The sequence below is a fragment of the Pelmatolapia mariae genome, linkage group LG9 (genome assembly GCF_036321145.2).
Source record: "Pelmatolapia mariae isolate MD_Pm_ZW linkage group LG9, Pm_UMD_F_2, whole genome shotgun sequence".
Classification (NCBI taxonomy): Eukaryota; Metazoa; Chordata; class Actinopteri; order Cichliformes; family Cichlidae; genus Pelmatolapia; species Pelmatolapia mariae.
In genome coordinates, this window is record NC_086235.1 from 13,672,082 (window position 1) to 13,699,123 (window position 27,042).

At 40.2% G+C, this 27,042-nt stretch overlaps 2 protein-coding genes across 8 annotated transcripts in view; one reads left to right on the top strand and one right to left on the bottom strand.

Moving 5' to 3' along the window:
* abi1a (abl-interactor 1a) overlaps positions 1–15,640 on the bottom strand; it is a 51,722-nt gene extending 36,082 nt beyond the window's left edge. The window contains exons 1-2 of one of the 5 annotated variants that reach the window (XM_063483315.1): positions 15,218–15,640; positions 3,679–3,846 (exon numbers count right to left, since the gene is read on the bottom strand). In XM_063483315.1, the coding sequence (XP_063339385.1) occupies positions 3,679–3,846; positions 15,218–15,334 (285 nt within the window). In that variant the 5' untranslated portion in view covers positions 15,335–15,640. The remainder of the gene's footprint in view (positions 1–3,678; positions 3,847–15,217) is intronic. The other 4 variants (XM_063483314.1, XM_063483313.1, XM_063483312.1 and 1 more) reach the window with 4 other exon arrangements.
* Positions 15,641–17,274: 1,634 nt separating this feature from the next.
* Positions 17,275–26,813, top strand: acbd5a (acyl-CoA binding domain containing 5a). Of its 3 annotated transcripts, none has more exons than XM_063483308.1 (14): positions 17,275–17,394; positions 17,706–17,865; positions 18,116–18,236; positions 19,566–19,638; positions 19,902–20,019; positions 20,111–20,143; positions 20,389–20,634; positions 20,730–20,921; positions 21,288–21,382; positions 21,469–21,679; positions 21,890–22,092; positions 24,868–24,927; positions 25,070–25,179; positions 25,517–26,813. In XM_063483308.1, exons 2-14 carry the CDS (start codon positions 17,769–17,771, stop codon positions 25,527–25,529), a joined length of 1,572 nt encoding a protein of 523 aa, XP_063339378.1. In that variant the 5' UTR covers positions 17,275–17,394; positions 17,706–17,768; the 3' UTR covers positions 25,530–26,813. The 3 variants fall into 3 exon arrangements, with proteins under 3 accessions (XP_063339378.1, XP_063339379.1, XP_063339380.1); XM_063483309.1 differs by having other exon boundaries at positions 17,277–17,394; positions 17,734–17,865; XM_063483310.1 differs by lacking the exon at positions 20,111–20,143 and having other exon boundaries at positions 17,278–17,394; positions 17,734–17,865.
* The last annotated feature ends 229 nt before the right edge of the window (positions 26,814–27,042 follow it).

Below are 27,042 nucleotides of genomic sequence, written 5' to 3' on the forward strand. Positions count from 1 at the left end.
TCACTGACTGTACTCTGAGGCATCTCTAGCTTTGAGCAGGAACTGGTACAAGCTTATGATACTGAAAAAATTGATTATAGGGCAAATTATAGGACTCATCCAGCGCACGCAACAGCGTGTTCATCATATTTCAGAGGCAAATGAGGAAATTTCCCCCGCACGTTACAGTCTTTCCTCTCCATTAACCATTCAGCAGAATGCAACAGTGGCCTTTAGGGCTTCCGCTAATCTCATATCCATGAGCTGTGAGGGCAACACGATAATGATCCACCTCTGAACACGACAGCAGAGAGCTATAACAAACCCACAGCCTGCAGAGCTCACACAGCCCTCCCTTTTTGTTATTAAAAACAGAGATACGCTTCATAATGCCTAACTCGTTAAGACCTCTGCTCTCACTTATTCATAAAAACAACCAGGCAGAGAAGAAGGCATAATGAATGAAAAGGATATTAGGCACTGTGGCGTATGTTTGGCAACAGACAAAGCTGCTAAATCCTTTACATTTCCAGAGACCAATTATATTTAAAAAAAGAAAAAAGAAAAAAAAGAGGCAGCAGAGTGTTATTCCTGTAGCTACAAAGGCTGTCAGCTGGGGAAAATATTAGTTTGAAGTAGATATGCACCAACTGGTCACTGGCGTTTCAGCTAATTAGCCTTGACCACTGACCAGCCTTCCTATTATAATAATAGAGTACTGTGTAAAAACTTTGGCCTGCTGATCATCTCTTATTTTGCTTCCAAAGACTCACGCTTTTGTGAAACTTTATTGCTCGATGATCTTGAGCAACAGTTCCCCGGGCTTTCTTAAGGTTTTTCAACAGGGACATTCCCAAAGAGCTATTAGCTAAAACATAAATCTCGGTATGATGTGCAGTGTGTCGTTCAAGATTTTGACGAAACTAGCAAAAATAGCACTACCAGTAGCACTACTAGCACTACCAAAAATAGGTGGCTCCATGAAGGCTGCAGAAACAAGCATAACCACCTGACCAGAGTACTGTAAAAACATGCCCACTGGCTAACATAAGCCACACTCAAATTAATTTAGCTTTTGGAATAAGTGCAATCCATCTATCTGCCATTTAAAATCAATTTCATTTACATAACAATGTGATATTAAATGGTTTTACATTGCTTTTGAGTACACACCTTTGATTTCTACCACTGTGGTCAGAGTTGGCCGTTTTCTTCTACACTGGATGTAGGTGTTAGTCTGACATTTTTTCTCAAATTCAAGTGATTAGGAAATAAGTTGCTTTAAAATTAGAAGCTTTACAAGAAGGTACAACATGTTGGGTAAGTCACATTTACAAAGGAAATTCTGTCCAGTAACATGGAGCACTTTATTCCGAGATCTATCAAAGTGTGTGATTAAATGAAAAAAAAAAAAAAAAAAGTATAATCAGGTGTAGCTGTGGAAAATATTTTTATTGTTCATTTTTCAATTTGATAAACAATGCAAATTTATATTTCTTAGAAAGCAAAATCAGAACCAGCCAAGGAAAGTGGCATTTGGTGCATCGATGCTCTTGCTTCATTATTATAATTTTTGTTTAATAAATGAGAAGTGCATAATGAGGGGAAACCTGGTTGTCAGCTGACCTAAAGTGACACTATTTAGTCATCTTAGAGGCTTCTCCATGGCTACACACTGTGCACAACATTGAGTTTAAATATAGCAAAGGAAGTCTGGAATTTCCCACGACAAGATACGAGACCATGGAAACAAAGTCAAATAGTGTAAACTAAGTGGAGTGTTTAGTGCACGGCCTTCTTTGCTGATCTGAAACAACGTGTCTAGCTGTCTTTCAAATGTTTTTTTAGATGTAGCTCAGGGGGTTGTCATGGAGACTGAGGCAGGCAGTGGTGTCACACTGACCTTGGTATCAGCTGAAGGCTGTTTGTCAGGATACTGACTCAAAACTTAAAGTAAGTTTGCCTTTTTTCTTTTTTGGATTCTCTCTCCGCTTTCTTTGCTCGTCATCAGTCATCGTCTGTTCCTTTCCCTCACAAACCCTCCGGCTTCGCAAATGATCTTTTCCACCACCAAAAATGCGACCTTCGGTACATCTTGTTATCAAGAAAAAGCAGAAAAAAAAACTAAATCAAAGGAACTAGAGCCTCCAGTCCTCATCCAACCACTCCAAGTATAGTCATTTTAACACAAATTTTGGCGTGCTCAGGGTGTGGTGAATCTCTCCCAGTTCTAATCTATGAGATGCCACATGGCTAGAGTTCTTTGTTTGATTTGTCTGAGCTCTTAATGCCTTCATTGGATGAGCGGCTGGATTTACCTGCACATGGCAAAACCCTCACCCTGCAGAGAGGAACGGCTACAGGAGTGAGCTACTGTATGTGTCAGCAATGTGGTTAAAGTCATTTAACAAAAGTATTATAACAGTTAGGCTGCTAAAATAATGAACACTGTCAATAAGTAAAAGAGTGAGCTATTTACTCTCAAGTATAAAATAAATATCATTTTAAAAGTCTCTGATCAATTGAACCACATTCATAATGAACTGCAGTTAGTAATGCAATTTCAGGTTGAAATTTTCCCAGAGAAAAACTTCCATCATCTCTTTTTTCCCCTCATGTCAGTCCTGAGGATACAAACCTCGTGTTTGCAAAAGCTTTATTGGAACTGGCACTGAACAAAAGTGACCAGGAGCTTCGTATCGAAGGCTCCGGTCACACAGGCCTAGAGGCTGCAATCGCCTGGCAACCACCAGTTGCTAAAACGGAGTATTTGCCAACAGTTGTAGGTTGCTGGCAGTTGCTGTGAAATTGTTTGCTCAAGCCAAACTTCCTCTGACCTACAGATCTGCCAATGACCCACTGGTAACCATCAGTCACTAGGGAAAAGCATGTATTGCTCAACATGTTGGTGAGTGGTTGTGGGTACGTTGCTGGCATTTCTTTGGCGAGTAAAGTGCAGTCACCGGCTCTTTGTGTGGAAGACACCGGCTTGTCTGCAAACACTTGCATACGACTTGCTAAGTAGTAAAGAAACCGAAGAGAACAGAGAACATTTGTTTTCAAACTTTTACATTTCAGCTGTAAAGTATGTGATGCAAAGTTTTGCGTACTTTAAAAAGCACATCTAGGACAGGATTAATTTTGCTTGGGCAATAAACAGCGTGATGTGTGGCTTTGTTTCTTGCAACATGCCTGTTTCTACACAAGCTAAAATCTAAAAAACAAATAAAGTAAACAGTATTAAATAGACTTCTGACAGTTTGTGACTGACAAAAAATGTCAAATCTATTATTTCTAAGTTTTTCTTTAAATAGGCGACAGAATAAAGCTTTCAAATGCTGTTATTTTATCTTATTTATTTAAAAAACAAAAGACAGTAATATGCTGTGGATGAATGGATTACAACCAGCTATGACAAATCTAACATTGTTTTGAGGATGTCGATGGCTGTTGGGGGAACTGTTTCATCATTTTTGTGCTTCTCAACCACAATGACATAAAATAAAAACAAACAGACCACCAGTCGGGTCTTGAGTAAGACTGATAAACCAATAAAGGGAACCATGGATGCTACTGTGTCATGCTGTGACTTAAAATAACCGAGTCTGTGTGAAAGTGAGAGGAGAAGTGGAAAGCGTGGGGCAGCGATCTTCACAGCTGCTTGGTCTGTGGCCAGGAGTTTCTGTGTGTATTTCTGACCTGAGAGATGTGGTTGATGGAGGACTCCATGCGCCGCAGCTGCGAGGCCTGGATGTCCAGCAGCTGCAGCACATTGTTGGCTAAGGCATTAATCTGGTAGGCCACGCTAGCCAGGGACTGGGTGGTGTAGGCTTTGGTTTCCTCCAGAGCTTTCCTCTTGTCCTGGGCCTGTGCACAGAAATAAAAATGTCAGTTACTATTAAAATTTACATAACATCCACCTTTTAACCCCATCTACAAGTCAGGTTTGTGCTGGCTTCAGGCCAAAAAACACTGCAAAGACCATTTTCTCCCCAAACTCTCAGTTCTGAGATACCACACTGTAACGGATCCTGAAGCCACCATTCAAGAGCAAAATATCCGCTTTTCTAAACTCAGAGACCGCTTCACAGAACTGAACCTGACAGATTCAACACAATAATTCATTCGTATTATCAATAATAAAGCACAGCGTTGATAGCAACAGTTCACTTGTAATTCAAGATCAGATAACAGCCACACCTCTGCTATTTCACATCTAGTTTAAGTAGGAAACTTTGCAACGTTATCTTACATGCAGTTTTATTGTCCCCTTCTCTTCTGTCTTCTCTGTTTATTATTTCTATCCTCTTGTTTCTATTAATCTAGTTTTTCCTTTTTATATTTTTTTGTTTGCACCCTTTTAAAAAGCTTTCCAATTATTCTGTTTGGCTCTCCGTGTGAATTTACAACATGAACACTCTTCTTTTTATCTATCCAATCACTTTTTTAAAAAGGTGCTACACAATTAAAGTACATTTTTATATATCATCATGTCAAAAAACACCTAGTATCATATTTTTGGTATAATCAAGCATGTCTGTGTGGCCTATAACTGGCCCACTCGACGTATATGAAGCTAAACATTTACATGTATGCAGCAATGTATTCAGTAACAATTTAACAACATGTTGTTCAGCCACCTCCCTTCAGACGGGCATAGCTCCAAGCTGATGAGCTGTTGTGTTTGATCTCTGTGGGCTCTTCCCTACACTGCTCTCAGTCACCAAGTCCAAAGAGCACTGCCTGGAGGGTAAACGCTGGGCTTTGATAACAGGGTGCTGTAATAGAAGGCAGGTGGTGGCAGCAGTGGGTGAGGTGACGATAGCTAATGGTAGCATTAAGGGGGCAAAACAGGGGGAAAAAAGAAAAAAGAAATAAAATATTTGACCATATGAAGACAAGAGAGGTGACAGTGCAAAAGAAAACAATCGACGCAACTAATACACAAACTATCCATATGGCTAAAAGCTCCTGACCAGGAGAGCTGCAGTGCCGGCTTTTCCACGGCTGGTGTTTCTTTTAGCGGGAATCAAAGCGGCAGATGTGTTGGGCGATAACAGCCTCAGGAAGCAGGAAAGATTCCTCCAGAGGGTTCAGTGCAAAAGGCCATCTGTTGAAATCACACACTCGTTCATGCGCGCACACAGACACCTACCACTGACGCCGCAATATGCAATGTGGTGCGTGGATTAACAGCTGGAGGGAAACAGATGAAACAACAACCGCAAACAAACAAAAAAACAAACAAAAAAAACAAATGGAAAAAAAACAAAACAAAACAAAAAAAACAAACAGCCTTTACATCCATGCTAGCAATTTCCAAATTGCAAGAGGATGCAGATTTTTGCTGTATAAACAGATTAGTGAACAGCTCATGCTTAGCTGTGCAGAACTGCTGGCCTACATATCACGCCACAAGTTAGTTTAAAATAAATAAACACGGCCCCGAAGAGACGTTGTGCAAGATCCATTCATTATAGATATACAGACTGCAAATGCAAATATGTTGTTTGCAATGCTGTTATAAAAAACTGCATGATTATGTTGTTTTTGTTAATGCACTGCAGCTGTGAACAGCACAGACAAACAGACCCATTGATGTTTTGGATCACAAAAGCTCAAGTGTGATGTGTAAACTCTACTGTCTCCATTTCTGTCAGACATACAAATTCATTCAAGGTTGCCAAAGCTTAAATCCAAAGAAAAGAAAACAACGTGATGCTGTTTGGGCTGCGTTCTCCAACGGTTGCAGTGCAAAACGCTCCAAAACATGCACGATCGCCCGTCCTGCTGACTCAAAGTTTCCCGCAGTGTTAAGTACAGAACATGTAAGCTGATGACAGCACAAATTAACCAGTCTGTATCACTTTGAAATTGAAGGTACAAGGCCAGGACTTAAAATTAGTGCACCACAGGCTGCCCTGCGCTGCCGTTTCCTCTCCTTTGAGACGCAGCCGCTACAACGACTCGTCCGTCAAGAAAGCTGACATGACGAAGCAAAAAGGCCAGGCTGATCTTTCCTGGTTTACACGAAGGTAAATCTTTTACCTGCACATTAATCAAAAACTGACAGTCTCAGTGAGCTGCACAGCCCGCTTTTCAGCCATTTCACTATATATTTCCCAAATAGTTAAATAACAGATCCCTCTTTGCCCTCTATTCTTCTTTTTCTGAACAGAATGATTCACTCTGCATTAGCTGCCAGAGCAGTGATATGAGGTCAGCGGTGGGTGCCGGGAGGACAGATGCAACACTTGATTGCATCGCCACTGGCGGCAATCTTAGATCCTCCTGCTCTAGTTACATCCCTGGCATCCCTAGTCCCTTTGCTGGTTCACGCATCAAATCCTCAAAACCAACCAGATTTGTTGTCCAATTACCCAGCAATCTGCACATTTCTTCAAAAAAAAAAAAGACAATGGGAGAGATGTAGTAGATCCTAAAAAATGAGAACAAACAGTGCTTTAGCAGACAAGGAACAAAGGGTGTGCACAATCAGCTCAAAACAACAGCACCGGCAAGCTGAGTACACTCTTCCACGGCAGGGAGATGCAGAGAATGAGGTGGGCTCTGAGAGAGCTTTAGCGCTCCTGGGGCACTTTATCTCATATTTCTGAGCTGAGTAATGACTGAGTGAAAGAGACTATGGAATATCCAGGCAGCAGCAGACAGGCTGTCAGCACCTGAGCTGGGTTGACTACGCACAATAAATATGTAGCTGGGAGCTGGGGCAAGCGAGATAATCAAACCACCACCTTGACAGCATAAAACACAAACACACAATCAGAGTGACAATTCTTCAAAAACCCAAAATAACTGAACTGTTTTCCATGCTGCGCGTATGCAAGCTGGAAAAAAAAACTCACAAAAAGATAAAGGAGTGGCAGTCACAAGAAAGGCTTTCCTGTTTTCTGCAGGGTTTTTTGAAGCTCTTGGAAGGATAGACACTCTTCATCTCACCCATCCAGTCTGGCAAGATAACGGCCACTGAAGCGCAATTGAGTTTCTGTTTTTTTTTTTTTCTTAAACAAGACGCCTCCATGTCAGGCTCTGCTGGCTGCATTAAGTGCCGTAAAAAGGAAAAACTCCTCGGGGTCAGACGGGTTCCTGCTCCCCTTCCGCCCAAAAGCGGTAGCAGAAGTAGGAAATGGACAAAATGAGTATTCCTCCTGATGATCTGACACGACTAAAAGAGGACTCAAGGAACTGAGACCAAATGTCTGTTTCACTGAATCATCCAGAAATTAGGAACATGACAAAAAAAAAAAAAGAGTTTAAAAAAAAGGGTTCAGTGTTGGGATACAATTGTTGGTGATGCAGCGAATGCTAAAACTTGCATAAACATTTCTGCTTCTTTTGATTTACACAGCTGACAAACCCATCTGGGTTAATGTGCTCTCACTTGTTCACAAGTGTGCTCAGCACACACACACACAAAAAAAATTAAATCCCACACACTTTCAGGAATGTTTGGAATTCCGCAACATGTCATACATCCTCAAGAGCTGCTGAGGGGTTTCGCCATGAACCACAAGTGTGGGGGATGAGCTCACAGAAGCCAAAAACAAACACAATGGGACAGAAGTGCAGAGCTTTTTTTTTTTTTTCTATCTATAATCTTCAGACTGAACATGAGGAAAAACTAATCCTAGATATTAGGCCTGACAACTCCTGCAACTTTGTCTAAAGGAAGAAAACCTTAGCAGGGATCAATCCTCTTCCCAAAGCAGTACTGTGCTGAGCTGAAAGAATAAGCCTAAATCCAGCTGGAAGGTTGTAGAGCTCACATGGCACTTTGCTGCCCAGTGATGTATCGACCGCTGATTACTGCGGACTGGACAGGGCAAGATAAGTGAGGCAGCCGAGAGCTAGTGAGCCGTTGTATTGATGTGCGGAAGGTGGAGCCCATGAATGAGAGACACGTTTAAGATCTGACCACGTGTTACCAAAGCTATTACCTGATCAATTAGTTCCCTCTGCCATCGTGCAGTGATATATTACAGCTCAAACAGAAGGCAAAACTGTGATAGCAATCTGAGATCGAATGTAACTATGTCAGTACCACTAAAGTTAAAGGAAGACTGTCGTTTCCAGTTTGCTTCTGCTGTGATTTATCTTTGGTGGTGTCCGTCTGTACTGGGACTTCCCCACGCTTCCATCATATTTGCTAAGTAGATCGGCTGATATGGCTGAATTGTGGTTGAGCTTTACTTTGTGGCCAGCTTAAGACAATGTCTTGCTTTCTGCTTCTTACCAGTCTAGTAACATGCATTTCAAGGCAATTACAGTCTGTTGCTTTACGTATGATGGAAATAAAGCTACTTTCGGTGCAGCAGGTATCTGACACAACCATGAAAGGACTTCACTCTGAACTAAAACCCCAGCTGACAAATGTGAGATTTTCTTGAACTGACTAGGTTTTCTGTTAGACTTCCTTGTTCTAAGGTTACATTGGAAACAATTTGCTGGTCACTTTGTTCCCTAGTTGACATTTATTGCTCTGGGTGCTGGTTACTGCCAATGTATTTACCACCCCCTCATATGTCAATCGACAGTATTCTTCCCTGTCGTTGGTAGTTGCTTCAGTTGCTTGGCTAAAAATTTTCGATGGTATCTGGTTGCCGCATTGCTGCAAATTGCTTTCTGTGTGGACACCACTAACAGTTAATCAATATATCTCCAAGTTATTATTATTCCCAATTTACCTGTTACGAATGAGAAAATCCAAACTTAATAGGGCGTTCAATTGGCTACCATACACCTCTAAGAAAACCCATCAGATATTTATATTGGAGAGGCTTCTACCACTAACTTTGGGGTATTTGTCCTTTAAAAATTGACTTCAGAAATTATCAAGTATCAATCTGGGAGCCCATCAACTGATCTCCTATTTTAGCCTCTCAGAGGAACAGCTAATTTCTTTGGGTTTTCAAAAGTTACCCAAGCCAAGATGTCCTGTTCCATCTGTTATTCCCACTGGTTTACAAATGAAGACATTTTTTTAAAGAGATAATAAAAAGATAAATTGATAAAATGACTGTATACCTGTATGCAACCAAACACGATCGGTCAACAGAACTACAAACGGACTACAAACAGAAACCAGAAAGATACCACAACCACAAATCTTGTCCCTTGCCTACAGATTCTCCATACTCATATAAAGACATGTTTATGGGAAAACATCCGTTTTCTAAATGCTCTCTGGTTAAATCTGTGCCAATTAATAAGTCAGTTTATCACAGAACTGTTGAAGCTTTACTTTGTTTTATAAAGCCTAAATGTTTAAGAAGGTGCTAAGTGTTGAATTAACCGTTTTTCGTATACATTATTATATCCACTCCTTCAGATGATTAAACTAAGAACCACCTACCTGCCGAGACAGGATGGTGAAAGTGACTCTGGAACGTGTGAGGAATAAAGAAAACCTGCACATGAAACAACTTCAGTCCCTCTTTTTTCAAGGTCTCGGCTCTCTAAAATTAAAAATTAAAAAAAAAAAAATAACACTGCAGCACGATAAGTGAATTCATAATTCCTTCTCCTCCCTCAAAGGGGCAGATGGAGGCTGACTGAAAGGCCATAAGGTCTACCTGACCTTGAAAATCTGCCAGCACGCTATTAGAAATTCCTTCAGTGTGTCAGGGAAGAGACACAAAGGGGAAGTTTGCACATGAAGGAAACTCATTAACCTTTATTGAGAGACTTGGTAATTGCTTCATCTGGCAGAAAGCACAAAGTGCTTAACTGATAAACAAGCAAAAAAACACTAAAAGTTGGGAAAGGCTTTACTCCTTATGAATCCAACTGTAAGCCGAAACAGTACCATCAGAATGAATCCGACTGTCCAAAACTCCCACACTGTAACAGATCAGTTCAACAGTCTGGATCAAACCAACCCCAGTCAGCTGAGGGGGAGGAGTGACAGGTGGTCAAAAGGATGAATGGGTCTGGCTGGTAGGCTCAGAGCCGCTAGGCCTCTCCGTGCTGCAAGAAAAACCAGGCCACTCCACAGAGAGCAGGAGAGAGGGAGAGGCAGAGAGAAAGGACAGGAAATGAGGACTCAAAGTAACCCAGAGAGGCAAAGCTATGTTAAAAAAAAAAAAAAAACCAAAACCTATATTTATCACCTTTAGGCAAGACTGGCCCTCTTCCAAGAGAAAAACTTTCACGAATTCTCCTGGGAAAAGCAGCACAGGACAGGTATGCCAAGGTTATATGACCGGGATTGTCAAACTACTGATCGATGGCCAGGCCTCGCCTCTTACATGTGATGCTGCCTGCATCGATTATAAGCTCACATTTTAAAACAACTCATTTAGGAGCAGCCCGCACTTCTTTTTTTCCTTTTTTAAAGAAAAAGTGGGCATCGTGCTGCCTCAGCACAAACAAAAAAAACACTTGCTTGCAAGACAGAATTTAGTCTGACTTATGACCTCCTGGTTTGCTACATAACACTTCCATTTCCCCTTTTTTCTTTTTTCCGTTGTAAACATCTCACTATACAGCGCTGCCACACATCGCTGTGATTTCATCAGGAATCTGGACCAAGTTGCAGGCAAGACCTTTCTAAGGAATTCCCAATTATCAGTGTAGTAAAGGCGTGTGCATTGCTGGTATTCAGACAGTGGAAATATTCAGATTCCGAAGACTTTATTTATCCCCGAGGGGCAATTGAGAGACTGACCTTGCCGACCATACATACAATACACAATGGCCCTGTATGGTGGCTTTAGGAGTGTCAGAAAAGCATCCATTCAAAATACATTAAGTGCCACAAACACCTTTCCTTGTTTGGAAATGACTGGACAATGATCGTGCACAATGACCGCTGAAATTTTTAAAGATTTGTTGATCATAAATGTATAGATTAAATGATGAGAGAGTTAAATATGGTCGGCAGGACTGACTATCTGTCCTGGTGTACCACTCCTTTTGCCCTATGACAGCTGAGATCTGGGTTTTTCCTGGCTTAAAGGAGGCCTTTAAACAGTGACTATGCACATAAGCATGACTTGTTCACATACAGTTAACACAGAGTCTGTGTTACCTTACTTAACAGAAATCTGTCGGTTTTACTGCAGTTTTTGAACATTTGACAAACAAAAGTGGATTTTATCCTTAATTAAAATAAACCCATAAAAAAACTGATGGGCACAATTTTTTATGCTGAAAAAAACAACAACAAAAAAACAACAAAACTCTGAACTTTAGTTGGACGAACTCTTAAGACATTTGATGGATACCTGCCCAAAGACCAAGAAAAAAGGAACAAGGATAAGCTGCTGTTAACGTTTTTACCACAATCTGGGTGGTACTGGTGTTTGCTTGAAAACCTTTATTGGTTTTAACCACTTTGTCACTATTAGTTTAAAGATTAAATATTTATCAAGTCTAGATAAGCTTTAGTTTTACATTTTTAGCTTTCAGCAGAATTATCCAGACAGTAGCAGCTGCCTTTAGGGCCACAAATAGCATTAAATGTATATGCAGTAGTGCTCCCCGAGACCCTTTTAACCATTATAGTTATTAGCTCTAATTTGAGTTTAGTTTCCATTTGGTTAGTTTCCAAAGTGGGTTTTGGTTATTTCCGTTTAGTTTTTGTTGGTTTTGGGGTTTTTAAATCACCATGATGTGGGTGGTGTTTGTCAGTGGAAAATAGACATTACAATACAAATATATCTCCTCATGCTGTAGAGGAATCTTAGCTTCCTGATCCTTGTTGGTTTGGCAAATTTAAACACACCGTCAAAAAGTAAAAATAATAATAATTCTTGTTCATTCTTGTTCAAGTAAAAAATTGTTTCAGCTAGTTTTAGTCTTTTTCATCAGTCCAGCTGTTTTTATTTTCTTTACACATACTTTTAGTTTTTAGCATCTTTTTAATAACTTTTATTAGAAATTCCTAAATACATTTATCTGAAAAGATGAAATCAGAGCATGTTTGGCTTTTTCTGCTTGAAAAATAACTCAGCTGACTAATTCATTTTTATGATGTTGTTTCCTGAGCTCTATAGATAACAAATACAGCCTAAGCATGACTATTAAAGCCTGAATTGTGTCATTACTGTGCTGACAACCCTCTCAGTGCGTCCTCTAGCCAACATGGCCAGGTGGCCCACTTTGCATACGGTAGACGCGTCCTTGTCGCAGAGGTTACACAAACATGGCTCTGATTTGCATGAATGAAAAAGGGTTTTGAAAACAGCTAAATATTCCAATCTTTCTAATCAAAAGATCAATCAGAATAAACTGAACTGAGGTATGTTAATGTGAAATCTTGTCTTGTTTTTAGAGGCACTCCCTGACACACAGAAAAGGCATTTCCAGGGAGTCGGTCTTCAGAGTCAGCAGGGCAAACAGGAAGCATAACTCTGACCCGTCAGTGTGTCATATGCCACGCACGCACAGCTCGAAACGCGCTCTCAGACCAACAAAAGTGACTATCAAGTTGCAAAAGTGGGGCAGAGATCTGTCCTTGGTTAAACAGAGCCCTCACCATCTGCTTCAGCCCGCTGAGCTGCACTATAGTCCGCATAACCCCAAAGTCCCGATGACACAAGCACAGAGAGAAAGAAGCAGGGATGGAAATGTGAAGGAGGAGTGCAGAAAGGACGGGCCGATTCAAGCTGAGGCATGTTGATATGTGCGTGTTTTCAAGTGTGTGCGTTTCTTTCAGACACACAGAGAGCAGGAGAGAGTGTCTGCAGCAGACAGAAAGGGCTTATGAAAAGTGCACTCGCTTCACAGAGAGCTGGCGACGTGTGCTGAAAAGCTTAAAAATCCCTCTTTTTTTTTTTTTTTTTTGACGTCAACGCTTCAAACAAGGTGCTCGGCTAAAATACAGAGGCAGGATCAGACGCACGCCGCAGAACTTTTTGTACAGTTTAGTTAAAGTCTGAACTAAATTTACATCAAATACTGAGCTGCGGCTCGTCAGCATCATCCACTCCTGCTGCACCTTTTATGTACAGCCACGCACACATAAAGACATCAGAAGGCAGCAGCTGAGATGTTCTTGTGCATTTTCAGCTCATTAGTTTGGAGGGGTTTGAGTCCTATGACACCATTTTGGGAGCATCTTCTAAAGATCTACACAGCAAAAAAAAGCGTGCGTTATCAAGCTCAATCTACAAGTAATTTTTGAGAAAGTAGAAGAAGAAAAGCCTATTTTACTAGTTTTAATGTGATGAAATCTGATGAAATCTGCCTGGTTCTAGTCCCCAAATGTACTAACTGCAAGTCACTTTGGACAAAGCACAAACAAACTGAGCAATTCATTTAAGGCAACAAAAACGACGGAGAAGGAAGGAAGGAAGGAAGGAAGGAAGGAAGGGGCAAAAACTGGAAATCAGTAATCAATATTGTTACGATTAAAAAGTTTTAAATAGTTAAATAGTTTCTCTTTCTCCTAACCCCTCAACCAGTTGTGCCCTCTTCATGAGCCTGAGGCTTCCTGTTAAAAGGGAGTTCTTCCTCCCCACAGTTGCCAAACGCTTGCTTATATGAGAATCAGCTGATTGTCGAGTTTCTTTTTCTACATACAGATATAAATTTATCTGTGTCGCACCATCTTAAATAACTTCAGAGCTCAACACAAAAAAGCAAACCCATCTCGACCACAAGATCTGAATGCGAGCGTTTAAAACGAGGCACGCTGATAAAAATGAACTTACAGCAGACAAACTATGATTTAAATGACTATTTTAATTTTAAAGTTTGTCAGAATTGCTTCACTGTGGGAAATCACATTGAGACCTCTCGTTCTACAACTGGCTGTGGCACAGAAAATCCCATAACAAGGAAATTCCCACGTTTAGTTCCACAGCACTGCTTTTCACAGGAAACAAAAATTAAAAAAAAAACAAAACATCTCAACTTTATGGCAAAAGTGGCAAGAAAAGCTGCTTGACGGCCTCAAAAATGCCACAAAGTGCTCAAAACTTTGCCCTGCAGCATTTGCACAGGCACCCTGCCGCAGGGCAAAGTTGCCTAATCTTGCGAGGACAAGGAAGAAAACAAAATTACAGGGAGTCCTTGGGGAGTACAGCTGGAGAGGACACACCCTCTTTAGCTGATATGGGTGGGTTGTCTTCCTGCTGAGAAAGAAAAATGTGGGCTCTCTTTTCACTGCAAATGTTTGCCTGTCACATTGTTGCTCTGTCTTTTTTAGCAGCGGCTTACCACATTTGTTAGTGCCCTAAAAAAAGCAAAGCCATTGGTGGTTATTAGACTTTGTAATGAAGTTGCAGCATGGTAATCACGTCACATCACATCCTGGCCCACATTTATTCTAGAAAAACAGCACGCAGACACAGATGACCTCCCTGTATTAGGTTACAGTAAATTAGCTGCCTTGTTATGAAAAATAAACCTAGCAGAGATTAAAGCATGAATAATCTGAATGAGGGATTTCAAAAAAATCAATACCGCCAACCTTTATTGACCAACTAACAAGGACTTTATAGTCCTCTGTGCTTCACAGCCCAGCTCCAAGCCAACTATATTATCCTGAACAAGCTGCTTTCTGCAGATTCTATGATTTTACAGTACATTTAACAGTTTAAAAGTAATGCAGCAACAATAAACATCAGAGCATTTGCACTAAGTGCTCGCAAGTCCATAATGTAGACAGTATAGCATCACTTTAACGTCCCTGAAGTATCCCAGTGGGGGGCTTAAACTGTTTTTGTGGCATTAAATGGTGAGTTTATTGACCTTAAGGAATGTAAAGGGCTGCTACGTTCATGTGGACTTGTAGTTATACTGTGGCTTTCACTTTAACGCACGTAAACCCAACTCACTACTAAAGCAACGAAACTGGTGTAACTTTGTCCTCGAAATAAAACTATTTTTTAGGATAGGGTGTAACATAATCATTGGCCTGCCTTAAAAAACACACGGGCCTTCCTTATCAGCAGTGACAGTGGAGGCAGTTTAGAAGCGAGCCAGTGTACTACTAATTTTTTTGTTAAAAAAGAAAAAGTAGACACACCCTCTGTGTAAACGGAATGAATGTGATCAATGGTGCGGGGCAGACGGGGGCTCTTTAAAACGTCCCACGGCCGTAAAAGCCCCGTGGGTAAAGTGTTATCACAGCTCCGAGCTTTTAGGGATCATTTGACGAGCCAGTCCACTTCTTTATCCACGTTTCCTGTCCCAACAACCATTCAGTCCGGAGCTTTACGCGACAAAAGGCGGACCACAGATACAACAACCCTGAGGCTCACTCACTTACCTGGACATAATTGTTCTCGCAGTAGTCTGCTACTCTCGTCAGGTTTTGGTAACTCTCCACGAGCGCTCTTTTACCGGCCGGAATCTCTTCCTCTAACAACATTTGTAGCTCTGCCATCTTAACATCTCTCCGCAGAGCCTCCCTTCCCTCTCTGCCTTTCCTTTGATTGAAACAGCCACCAGCCCAGCTCTGCCTCAAAAAAAAAAAAAAAAAAAAAAAAACTCCTTTGCCTGCTATTGTGGGATTCCTGCCTGCCCTCGCTTTGGCGTAACGTCAAAGCGAAGATCGTGTGTACCAGTGAGGAGGATCACTACATCCGCAATATTGTGTACGAACATTTTACTCTCGATTTTATTTCATTTTAATTCAGCACAAGGAACAAGAGAAACAAGTGTATTTGAGAGTATTTGAGATATATTAGGAAAACTTTTGTAGAAAAAAGCCAAATTGATAATTTACAGTGAATATATGTATTTGACCAGTTTTACTTGGAAATTTTAATTCACTTTGGATGAAAATGCTAATTTTGGAATAAAGAAAGTCATTTTAGGTGAGTTATTATTTTATTTTTTGAAGGAAATGGTGCAGAATAAAACGTTATCTTATTGCAGTATATTCTACAATATTGTAAATGGCAACATTTTTATAACAACAGAGAAAATGCTACATTTTAAAAATTAATAGAACATTTTTCGACATTTTAAATTCATTGTTGTGACAGTACTGAGCAAAATTTTGACCCAGCCTTCATTTCTAGATATTTTTCCTGGAAAATGTGAAACATGTTATTGAAACATGAGCAAACATATATGGAAATATAGCATGAAAGGCAGAACCAGTTTGTACAATTATAATACGCTTGATTGTCTTCTTTTGAATGTCTTTTTGATGAGTCCAGTCTCTTTTGGGGTTTCATCTTCTTTTCTTTTTTTTAAGGACAAGACTTCCAGACACTGTTTATCTGCTGTTGATCGCTTTTTAGGCCTAGCACTTCTTCTTTTGTCCTCCACTTGTCCAGTTTCCTCAATTTTTAAGGATGCACTGCACACTGTGCTGAGTTTTCAGGTTTTTGGTTCAAAAATTCTATTTATGCCTGTCAAACTGTGTTATCTTTGGGATTTTTTAGATGGGACTAAAAGTAAAAAAGTGCCTAAAGACACTATTTAAATTTTAAAATTGGTTCTTTACCAATTTGTCTGTTATGCATAGATACAACAGTGGGTCCTCTCTTGAGTTGAGCATCTTTCCTTATGCTTAAATGATGCACAGGTCAGTTTTATAAGGGGTTTAATGAACAGGAAAAAAAATCCTCAGCAGCCCATACCCAAAGAAAAACTTAGAAAGAATTCAGAAAGCCTGGAGAACTTTTGCTCAAGAAGAGCGCTTAAAAAATAATAATACAAGAACATCTGGCTACTTGAAAGCAAAATATAAAGAATTTTGATTTGATTTGAAGAAAATATTTATTTTATTTATGTTTTAAGCATACCTCTAGCCCTGAGTTCATACTGAACCACAGAGACAGAAAGATACATACCTATACAGATGTGGGAATATATATTAGCAGGGTATGTATATGTAATGTGTATATGTAATGTAAGTCCACTTTACATCAGAATGTATGTGCAAGGTGTGGACGCGGAATTAGGTAGGAGAATATTGCATGCAGTTATTGTAGGATCGCGTTCAGCAGTGTCGCAGCTTTAGGGAAGAAGGTGTGTTTCAGACAGATAAGATAAAGGATTTAAGGACAAAGTGAGAGCTCTAGCTTTTTTCTGCTGTCGACCTATCAGTCTTCCAACGAAGAGGGAGGGGGAAAAAAGAAAAAACATGGATCTGTCTAGAGCATGTTGGGATATGTAGTTTTGCGTGTCGAACTGTCGCGACATGAGTTTGTGTTTTCAGCCATAAGAGCGAAGTAACATTATATATTTCACTTCTCATCAGCTTTCTCACTCGTTTGACTTTAATATGTTGTTTTTATATCTAAACCACATTTTCACAGACGTTTTTTGTTTGTTTTCTTCATGTGGACGCGGAGGATTGTGGAGTTTGTAGGCGCCGTCGATATACAACAATAAGACTACAATTCCCACAGTGTGTGCTGTGCATGGCGTCTGGTCAAGGGCTAATGACAAGTCGCCTTCTGACAAACAGATAGGCCCGTGATTTTAACGGTAAGTAACGACGGTTTTAAGCGGTTTTTTTCTCCAAAGTGTGTCAGTGTAGGTACCGTTTAGCGGAAACGACAGTGTCGCTAAAGCTGTGCCACACGTTAAACGTTGTGTCCTAGATATCCAACTGGCTCAGCCTCCTACTGGTGGTCATAACATATTGTAGACAGTTAACTTTCATGTATAGCTGGTCGCATTAGCGTCGCAAAAGTCTGCTCGTTTGCAGACGAAAACAAACCAAACTGCTGCTCAGAGCTAGCATAAATGCTATAAACAAACGCTTTTAACGTTTTGTTTTGTTTTGTTTTTTGCAGTTGTCGTGAGTTTGTTTACTGCTTGCAGGTGTTGTTGTTGTTGTGCTGTCTGCGAGTGACACGATGGAGGTGGAGAGCGTCCGCGTGGACGATGAAGGGCGCCTGACCCAGATGAGGTTTGATGCCGCCGTGAAGGTGATCAAGAGTTTACCCCCGAATGGTGAGTGAACACCTCACTCGAAGCTCTCTTTCTCTCACACAGACACACATATACACACACAGGCCAGTTCAACCAGCTCAGCCACCCCCGGGCAGGTGCGGTGCAGCAGCTTGTGCGATTTAAATAATCCACTTTGGCCTGCTTGCTTTGTCCCCAAGCCATCACAGATTTGAAAGAAATAGAAATCAGCCACAACTCTGCACGTGGAGGATAAGGCTTTTTTATGTGATGAGAGTTTTCTTTTCCTCAGGTCCCTTTCAGCCCTCCAATGACATGATGCTCAAGTTCTACAGCTACTATAAACAGGCCACTGTGGGACCATGCAACATACCCCGACCTGGCTTCTGGGATGTAGTTGGAAAGACGAAATGGTAAGTTAGGGCCGGTGGTGGTTGTGCGCTTAGGATTCCTTCAGAACTCACTTCTATGGGGAAAAAATGTGATTTCAGGGTATAAAAGGAATAATTTGTGCCGAGAGCAATCAGTATACTAAATAATGAGATGCTGTGTTGCTATGATATGTTTGATTTGTTTATGGCTTGGTGAACCAAAGACAATTTTCCCTCGATGTGTGTAATAAAGTTATTCTATTCTACTCTATTTCTCCTGCACTAATGGTGTAACAGGAAGATGCATGCACTTCCCCACACTCCTTGTTTTAAATCTATGTGGATCAGTGTACTTCTAAGAATAGTCCCCCAGACACAAACCCTGTTGCTGTAATGTTTTATCATATTTTATCATTCTCTGGCGGTCACATCAAGACAGCTTGTGATATTCAGAAATGAAAATCTCACTCTGTTAAGCTCAGGCTGTGTCAGGTGATCTCTGGACTCATTAAAATATATCAGTGACCTCTTACCCACAAAGCTGGACAGTTTCGCTCAAGGAGGGGCTTGTGCCTGTGTGTTTTCTCAGTCCTTACACACGCTGGATACTGTCAGTCACGAAGCATTGAGTTTGATCACAAACCTTAAAGCCCTTGCTCACCGTGATCTGCGTTGTCCTTCTGTAGACTCAGATATAGCTATATTCTTATTTGCAAGGCTGTTTTTAATCTACTAGGTTGGTCGAAAAAAGTGCAGGATGTTACTGTTTTTGGTCTCAAGACTTATTCCTTCTGTCTCTCCTTAAAATTGAATTTGTCAATTTGGGGTTTAAAAAAAAGTACTGTAGTCACTTAAATGTTTAGATTCAGATAACTTGATTAATTCCAAAAAGGTCAATTTGTTTGTACCTGTTAAGCGTCTGGTCTCATAAATGAATTTTAAAGGACTTTGAGGCAGTTACTTGAACTCTCCTGCCCTGTTTTTGGCCTGGTTTCTACGCAGCTGCTGATTGCACCGCTGCCTGTTCTGCCCAGGACACCATTGAAAAAGTTATTTTTAATCTTAAACATGATATTTTCTTGGTTAAATAAAGGCTAAATGAACACATGTTTTATGGGTAGGTACGGTTTCTAATGAATGTTGAAGTGTCTGCCAGACTGTGATCCAAAGTTAGTAAATTAGTTGGTGTCCTCAAATAGTCTTTCCATATTGACTCAGCTGAAAACTGGAACTGGCACAAAGGCCTTCAAACACACTTTTGCTGACACATGACATTCTATTCTGTGTTCCACCTTATAAAATTATATAACAGTGCATGTTTTCTTCTTTTGCTTGCTTTTATTTATTTTATTTATGTATTTATTGTGATAGGGATGCCTGGAATTCTCTTGGAGAAATGTCAAAAGAAGAAGCAATGTCATCTTATGTTGATGAAATGAAACTGGTACGTTTGCCGTCCATCTCCCACCTCTTGAAGCACCTTTTTAACCTGTCCGTGTTTCATGTCCTTGTGTGTAATCAAATGACACAAGCCATATGAAGAGTAACACAGATACATTGCCTTTACAGTCATCTGAATCAGGAATAACCCTGTTACACCAAATAATTTATGCCGCAATACCGGTACTTTGAATTTAAAGCACTTCCTGGTTGTTTGTGACTGTGGCATAATATTCTCATTGTGCTCACTCTGGATTTGGTTTTCAGATCCTAGAGGGGATGCCCATGACTGACGAGGTGGAGGAGCTGTTAAAAGTCCTCGGCCCGTTCTACGAGCTGGTGGACGAAAAGAAAAAGATCGCGCAGATATCAGACCTGAGCACAGGTTGGTGTTTCCTCGCCAGGTGGATTGCCCACACGTTTTACTTTGTGATGTGGAGTTTAACCTCTTTTTTTGCCTCTTGTTATACGCTCAGCCCGTTTGACTCAGTTTGCTAGGCAACTGGAAGGCAAGTACACATTACTGTGTAAACACGCGGGTCTGTTGATATACTTTACTTCCTGTCTGGTGTTGTAGCTCAAATGCTTTGAGTCCTTATTAGCAGTCATAGAAAGCTTGCTTGTAGCTTACCACAGTTAAGGTTCCCCTTACAATCAGAAATGGACACTTTAAGTTCATTTTAATGTGTTAACATCTTAAGGAAGTATTTGTGAGCTTATAAAATTCTTTCTGTTTGTGTATGTGTGTCTGTAGGGTTTGGCACAATGATGAATTCAATGGCATCAAATAGTGTTGCAAAGAGCATTGTTAGAAACATGGAAATGAACGGCACTCTGGAGACACGGCCTGCAAGGCTTAAACAGAAGGAAGTGAGGTCAGAGGAAGATGCGCTGCAGGATGATGATGAGGAGGAGGAAGATGACGATGAGGAGGATGAAGAGGAGGAGGAGGAGGAGGAGGAAGAAGAAGAAGAAATGGTGACAAGGGAGGTCAGAAAAGGTAACAAAGTTGCTCCTTTTGAGTATGAATATCTGAAATGATTCTCAGAATGTTAGATGCAGATTTCCTCTATCTTCTATATTTTTTTTCCTCAGACAAAAAATCTGGACCATCACAACCAAAGAAGAAAACTTTAGCTAGGAGACAAAAAGCTCCGCTGTCAAACGGTAAAGTCGCTAACGGGGTCACCCATCTAACCAATGGCAGTCATTCCAGAGCTGCTCTGAACAGCGACAAGTCCCAGGGGGGTTCACTTGGCGAGCCTCTGCTCAACGGACACAATCCAGGTAGGAAAACCGATATTCCAACATGGGGCTCTGTTTCAGCCCACAGTACATCCCTACAGCGGTCCAAAACAGTCACTGAGGACTCACCAACACTCAAGCTGTCTGAGCACCATGTGATCAGATAATCTGCTAAGCTTCATTCCCAGAGCTGCAGCACACATTGAATCTTAACACTTAACACATCCGCTGCTCCTGGGACAGGCTTAATGGAGAAAATTAATGGTTCTGTAGAAACTGAGGAAAAAAACCCTAATTCAGTGAACTTCCTCCTTGTCACTCTGGTAATTACAGTGCAGACTAGTCATCGTAATGGAGAACAAGTCTTGAGTTTTGTGTGCCCTTTTGCCCTCTTTGTAATGACATTAGATCCAAGTGTAGCTGGGTCTGCACCCAATCACCTGACCAGCGACTCAGACAGCGAGGTGTACTGTGACTCTGTGGACCAGTTCGGACAGGAAGAGGCAAGTAAAAACTTAAACATCACAGAAATATCAACTGGGTTTAGCCAACTGGACTGTTTTTTACTCATCTTGTTGTTTTTCTGAAGAACTCGGAGCATAACCGCTCTCTGGATGATTTGGATGAAGAAGAGAACCACCTCCAGCCGCCTCTGGAGGAGAGACGGGAGACTCAGGAGGATGTACAGGGTCCACTGCAGGTTGTCAGATGTGGAGGAGAAGATGGAGAGGCAGGTGGAGCAATGTCACAGAGGCTGAATGTGACTGTGCCTGGTGGCTCTTCAGTCAGAAGAGGAAGGGGTAAGGCTGCATTCACAGGGTTTTACACTCACATTTAAATGTTATGAAATGCAATCACAAGGATGACAGCATGATTCCGTTGAGCTGGCAGCTCTGTGTGGCTTTTGTTTTTCCATTTAGTGGCCTTTCAGTGTCACAAAGACTGCCATTCCATTGTATGCGCTGACACCCGAGCATGTGTCAGTTATTCAAATTCCGTTCTATTTTTAGGCTCCAGGTCTCCAGGCCTTCGCCCTGGATCTCAGATGCCCATGCACAGTGCTGGAGATGGAGACGGGGGCCGCTGGGGAGGTGCAGGAACACCTGGAGCGAACCTGAATGAGCAGATCGTCGTGGCACTGGCCAGACTGCAGGAGGACATGCAGAGCGTCCTGGAGAGGCTGCACACACTGGAGGCTCTAACTGCAAGCCAGGTCTGATGTTATTATAATGAAAGTGACTCGAAACAAAAAATACAACGTGGCTTCTTTGAGGCTTAACTAAGAAAAAAATAATAGATAACATCAAGTGCCCCCAAAATCTTTCCACTCTGTGTGAATACTTTCTGGTCTTTATAAGCAAATTAAATATAACACTATTTTATTTAAATATAAACATAGCCGTGTCAATGTCATTGATCATTGATCAGTAAAATAACAACCTTTTATTTATTTATTAATTAATTTTTTTTCCTGATGAAAACAAGGCGATGGCTAAATAAAAATTAATGCATGAAGAGAAAACTATGATAAAGTGCACATACACTTTTGTCAGCGCATAACAATGAGATGAAAATAGTCTGGCGAGGTGACAGCCAATCAGAGCTCAAGGCTCGCAAAATCGCTAGCCCGACGTCCCGGGGCTAGCGATATCTCCGGTCGGGCGACCAAAATCTATCTCAGCCCTGCCCGTCGGGCCACCATAGCCCGACGGTTTTGTGAGCCCTGGAGCTACATAAGTTGTGTAGGGGAAAAAAAAGAAAAGACGACACGAGTTTGGAAATGATCCAATAAGACGTAAGCTCGCTTTCTCTTTTTTTATTTTTTGCCTTTTTTAAAAATGTCATTATTATTTTATTTTCATTTTATTCATCATTTATTGACATTTATTGATTTACAATTTATTTAAAAATAATAATTCTTTAAAAATGAATCTAGTGCAGTAAGGACAGACATGCATATTTGACTAGACTACGCATATGGACACATTTCACATTTGATGTCAGGAAAAAACTTTGTAAGTCATGTGGAGAAGCTCGCCTCTGTAAAAACACGGCAAACTTTTACAACGTTTTGTTTTATTTAACTAAATCAGCTTTAGATTTAAGCGACTATAATCACACACACACATAATCTTATGACATTTTAGTCAAAAAACTATGACTAAACCTAAATCAAAATTTCCTGTCATAATTACACTATATGTAAACTTAGAACTATACAGCAAATGATTAAACTACTCGTGGTGGCTTTCTGTGGTTTATAGACTGCAAGGCTGAGAGCAATGTTAAGCTATCTATGGTGAGTAAAATGAGCTGGCAATGGAATTTGATTGTACTACTCATTATATAATGTTTAGGCAATTTTGATTATCTTCAGTGATATATTAAATAAACTCTTCAGTGATATATTAAATAAAGTAGCATCAGCTACAGGACTGGACAGCTGGCTAGTGACAGGATAATAACTTATTGTGAAATAATGAAGAAGTCAAGATAAACAAAACTTGAAGCTAACTAAGTAACCTCTCTAAACAGTAGGTGCTTTCTTATCATAATGCTACAGTTTTCTTTTTATGTGTATTTTATTTTAACAGGAAACTGGGATTGTAAAATCTCTTGTGCAAGAGTCTCCTGTCCAAAATTGGCTGCAGTTCAAACAGCAGTAGTTACACTTTATACACAGTGACATTAGGACAGGGAAGGGAAACACAGGTGGTCATAGTGACATAAATAAAACAAGTGAAAGGCAACAGTTTGAAGAGCTGAATTCAAATATGATGCACGTAGTGGTGAATTGTGCTAAACTACATGGATTTTTCATAGAAATAATATATAAGAACTGGTCTTTGTTTCAAGAACCAAGAACTTTGTCTTAATAAGACTATTGACATAAAAGAGCAGTGCAGTGGTTAGCAATTGTTGTGTGGAGTTTGCAGGATCTCCATGTGCCTCTGCGGGTTTCCTCTTTGTATTGCTGCTTCCTCCCACAGTCCAAAAACAGACATGCTCAGTTAATCGGTCATTTGTAATTCGCCATTGATGTGAGGTAGATGAAATGCATCTGGCCATATTTTGCTGCATTGAATTCATTAGGACGATCAGGTGGGACTGAATATCATTCATTTCCATCCTGTCTCACACATTTAGATAATGTCCCATATTTTGATTTACTCCAATATTAAAAAGTTAACACTGCCTGACAGACACTTTTCATCCAAAACTGGCAAGTCTGTCATTATGAGGAAAGTGCAGGTTAACCTGTTACCGTCTTTTGGTGCCAGTGGAAAAGGACATGGAATAATAAGGACTTATAGGCTATTTGCAAGTGGATAAGGCCAGTAACTCCCACAAGAAATGGGAGAGTTTCTGAGAAAGAGATGTTGCAGATTTGTAGATGAAGTGGAAAAGCAGCTGAAATAACAGTTACTGGGAGAGATGACTCTAAGAAAACAAACAGAAGTTTGTATCATATTCAGGATGTAGCACAGGATGAGTTCTGCGTGTATAAAGCAAATAAATATATATATATATCTTTTTAGCCACGGTCCAGACCTTGGACACAAAGAACCTTCAGCTTCTGTTGATGCTTACTGTTTACCTAGAAGGAGTTTGCAAAGGACATTCATTTAAAAGTTAGCTTGTTGGAATCCGCTAACTGCTCCGCTTACATAACATTTACAAAAGGAAGTAAAATTTATGCAAAAAAACCCATGGAAAAAAACCCCCAATATCAAAAATATGTAATATATAGATTTCTATGTGGCTTGAGAAATTTAAGATAAGATATACTTCAGTTATCCCAAAAGCTGGGAAATCACTTTGACAGCAAACAAATATAAAAAACAGACTAGCTCAATAAAATAGTTTCTTAAATTAAATCTCATAAAGGTTAAGCGAATTGCTTTATAAATCACTAATAAAATAAATATAAGTTCTTTCTTTTTAAATGTACCCATAATGACAGATTATGAACTCTTTCTTTTGGCAGGCAAGATCAGTGGCTCTGTCTCCTACTTATGCATCTCCCCCAGTGAATAATAGGAGTCAGGTAAACAGTTGCAGTCTTCATTAAATTTTTGAAAACAATCTACTGAATTTCCAGCTGATTCAATTAATTTAAACCATATGTTCATTATTAGGAGTTAACAAGTTTCACCTGGAATAGAAATGTGTATTTTTTGTCCTCCTAGAAACCGTCCTGGTGGCCTTTTGACATTTCACCAACCAGTTTGGCCTTTGCTCTTATATGGCCATTTGTGGTACAGTGGCTTATCCGCCTATACTTGCAGAGGAGGAGAAGGTAAGAAATATGTGGACAACACACATAGTCCAAAATTATGTGAAAATTCACAACCTGCACTTAACAGACTTTTCCTCGGTCGTTAACAATAAAGACGAGTGAGTGGAAGTTTTTTGGTTTGTTTTTTAATCCTACTAAAATCGTATTGACTCATATGAGGTTCACTCCATTTCTTTGGCTACAGTGGTTTTGCTATAAAGTGCTTAAAAGATTGTCTGACTTTAAGGTTTAAAAAAAAAAAAAAAAAAAAGTCTTTGCTTTCGTAAAGTGTCCCACACTTTCCAGATATTTCTGATATTAACTAAGTTCATTTTTTTTCTTTTTTTCTCTCCTAAAGACGAATCAACTGAACCCAGTGACACCTTAAATCACCGTGGGCACGACAATAACAAATCCCCAAAATATTATGGATGGGTTGCTAATGGCTGTAACTCTTCCCCTGCTTAGACCCATGGCCCAGTAATTAGCTCTTGCACTATAAAGAAGGCCCCTAAAACTAACGAGAGAGAGGAAGCAGTCTCTCAGGCGCGTTGCAGCGTGGATGTGGAGTCGCAAAGGAAGATGAAAGTATGGGCTTGCTGTCTGTGATTATCCAACCGTTTCAAGATGAATCTACTGTATTGGATTTTTTTTCTCTGTAAGAAGTGGTCTGAGTCCAGCTTTAGAGTAGCGTCTCAATTATTTCCATAACTGAGATATTATTGCACATAAATCTGCATTTTCAGCATAAGGTTTCATTTGATGTTACTAGAAATGTCCACAATTCACTTTCATTAGTTGCCCAGGTAATGCTGCTATAGTAAAATATTGTAATTACTGTAGAAATGAGGATTGAATGTATTAATGTACTGATATGTGAGATTCTTTTTAATTCTAAGTTAATATTTATTGCTTTTAGCAACAGTTGCAATGAAGACGTTGCTGGCCAGCTTTCAGTTGTAAAAGTGAGGTTTCTGTTGAAGTGAATGTTTGTGTGTAGGTCAGACCAGGTTCAGGATGTTTTCATCAACGATTTTACTACATATCAGTCTGCACATCACTTCAGATTGGTTTTTACTTCAGTTTCTAAATAGAAGAAGTGCCTCAGCATTACAAGGTATTTTGTACTGTAGGCATTATGATTTCTTACATTCTCTTATTGTAGCATAACCCTTGCATTTCTGGACCAAATTCAGACTAATTGTACTACTTAGTGAGCCATGAATCAGCAGAAATCTTCCAATCTGATATCCGATAACTAATGCATAATGTTTGTCACCGTCTGTGTCGTTTATGCATTTTTGTTTTCTGTGTTGGTTCATTTTAATGTGTGAAGAATTTCATTGGGATGATAGTAATCGTGATTTGTTTGCAGAGCAGCGAGCTCCATATAAATTGTATACAATAGCTGTACAGTCCAAACAAAAATGCAATATTTTAATTGCATCTCTGTGTAATATGATGCCATATTTACAAAGTATGGCATCTGCATTAGCACTGATCTTTCCAGCGCTATTATGTTTTAATTAAAGAAAAAAAAATGCAATAGTTTACCTTTCTACTAAAATGTACTAAGGCTTTCTCACCCTCTCTGCCTGTGGATAGAGTGGTGTTTGCATGTGATAATCTCAGCCTGAAATAAAGTTTTCACAAAGCAGGTTTGTCCACTTTATTTCAAATAAGTGGTTACCTGAGACCTCACAATAAATCTACTATAGCCAGCTACAACTGCTTACACTCTGCCCACTACACCAGCAGCAGTTGTGGGTTTGAGGATTTCATCCCAAATACATAAGAGCACTCAGAGTACAAGTGGTTCGCCGGTCAAGCTTTGGATGGGCCTCTCCAGACCATCACTGAACTGGTCATGTTAGATGATTAACG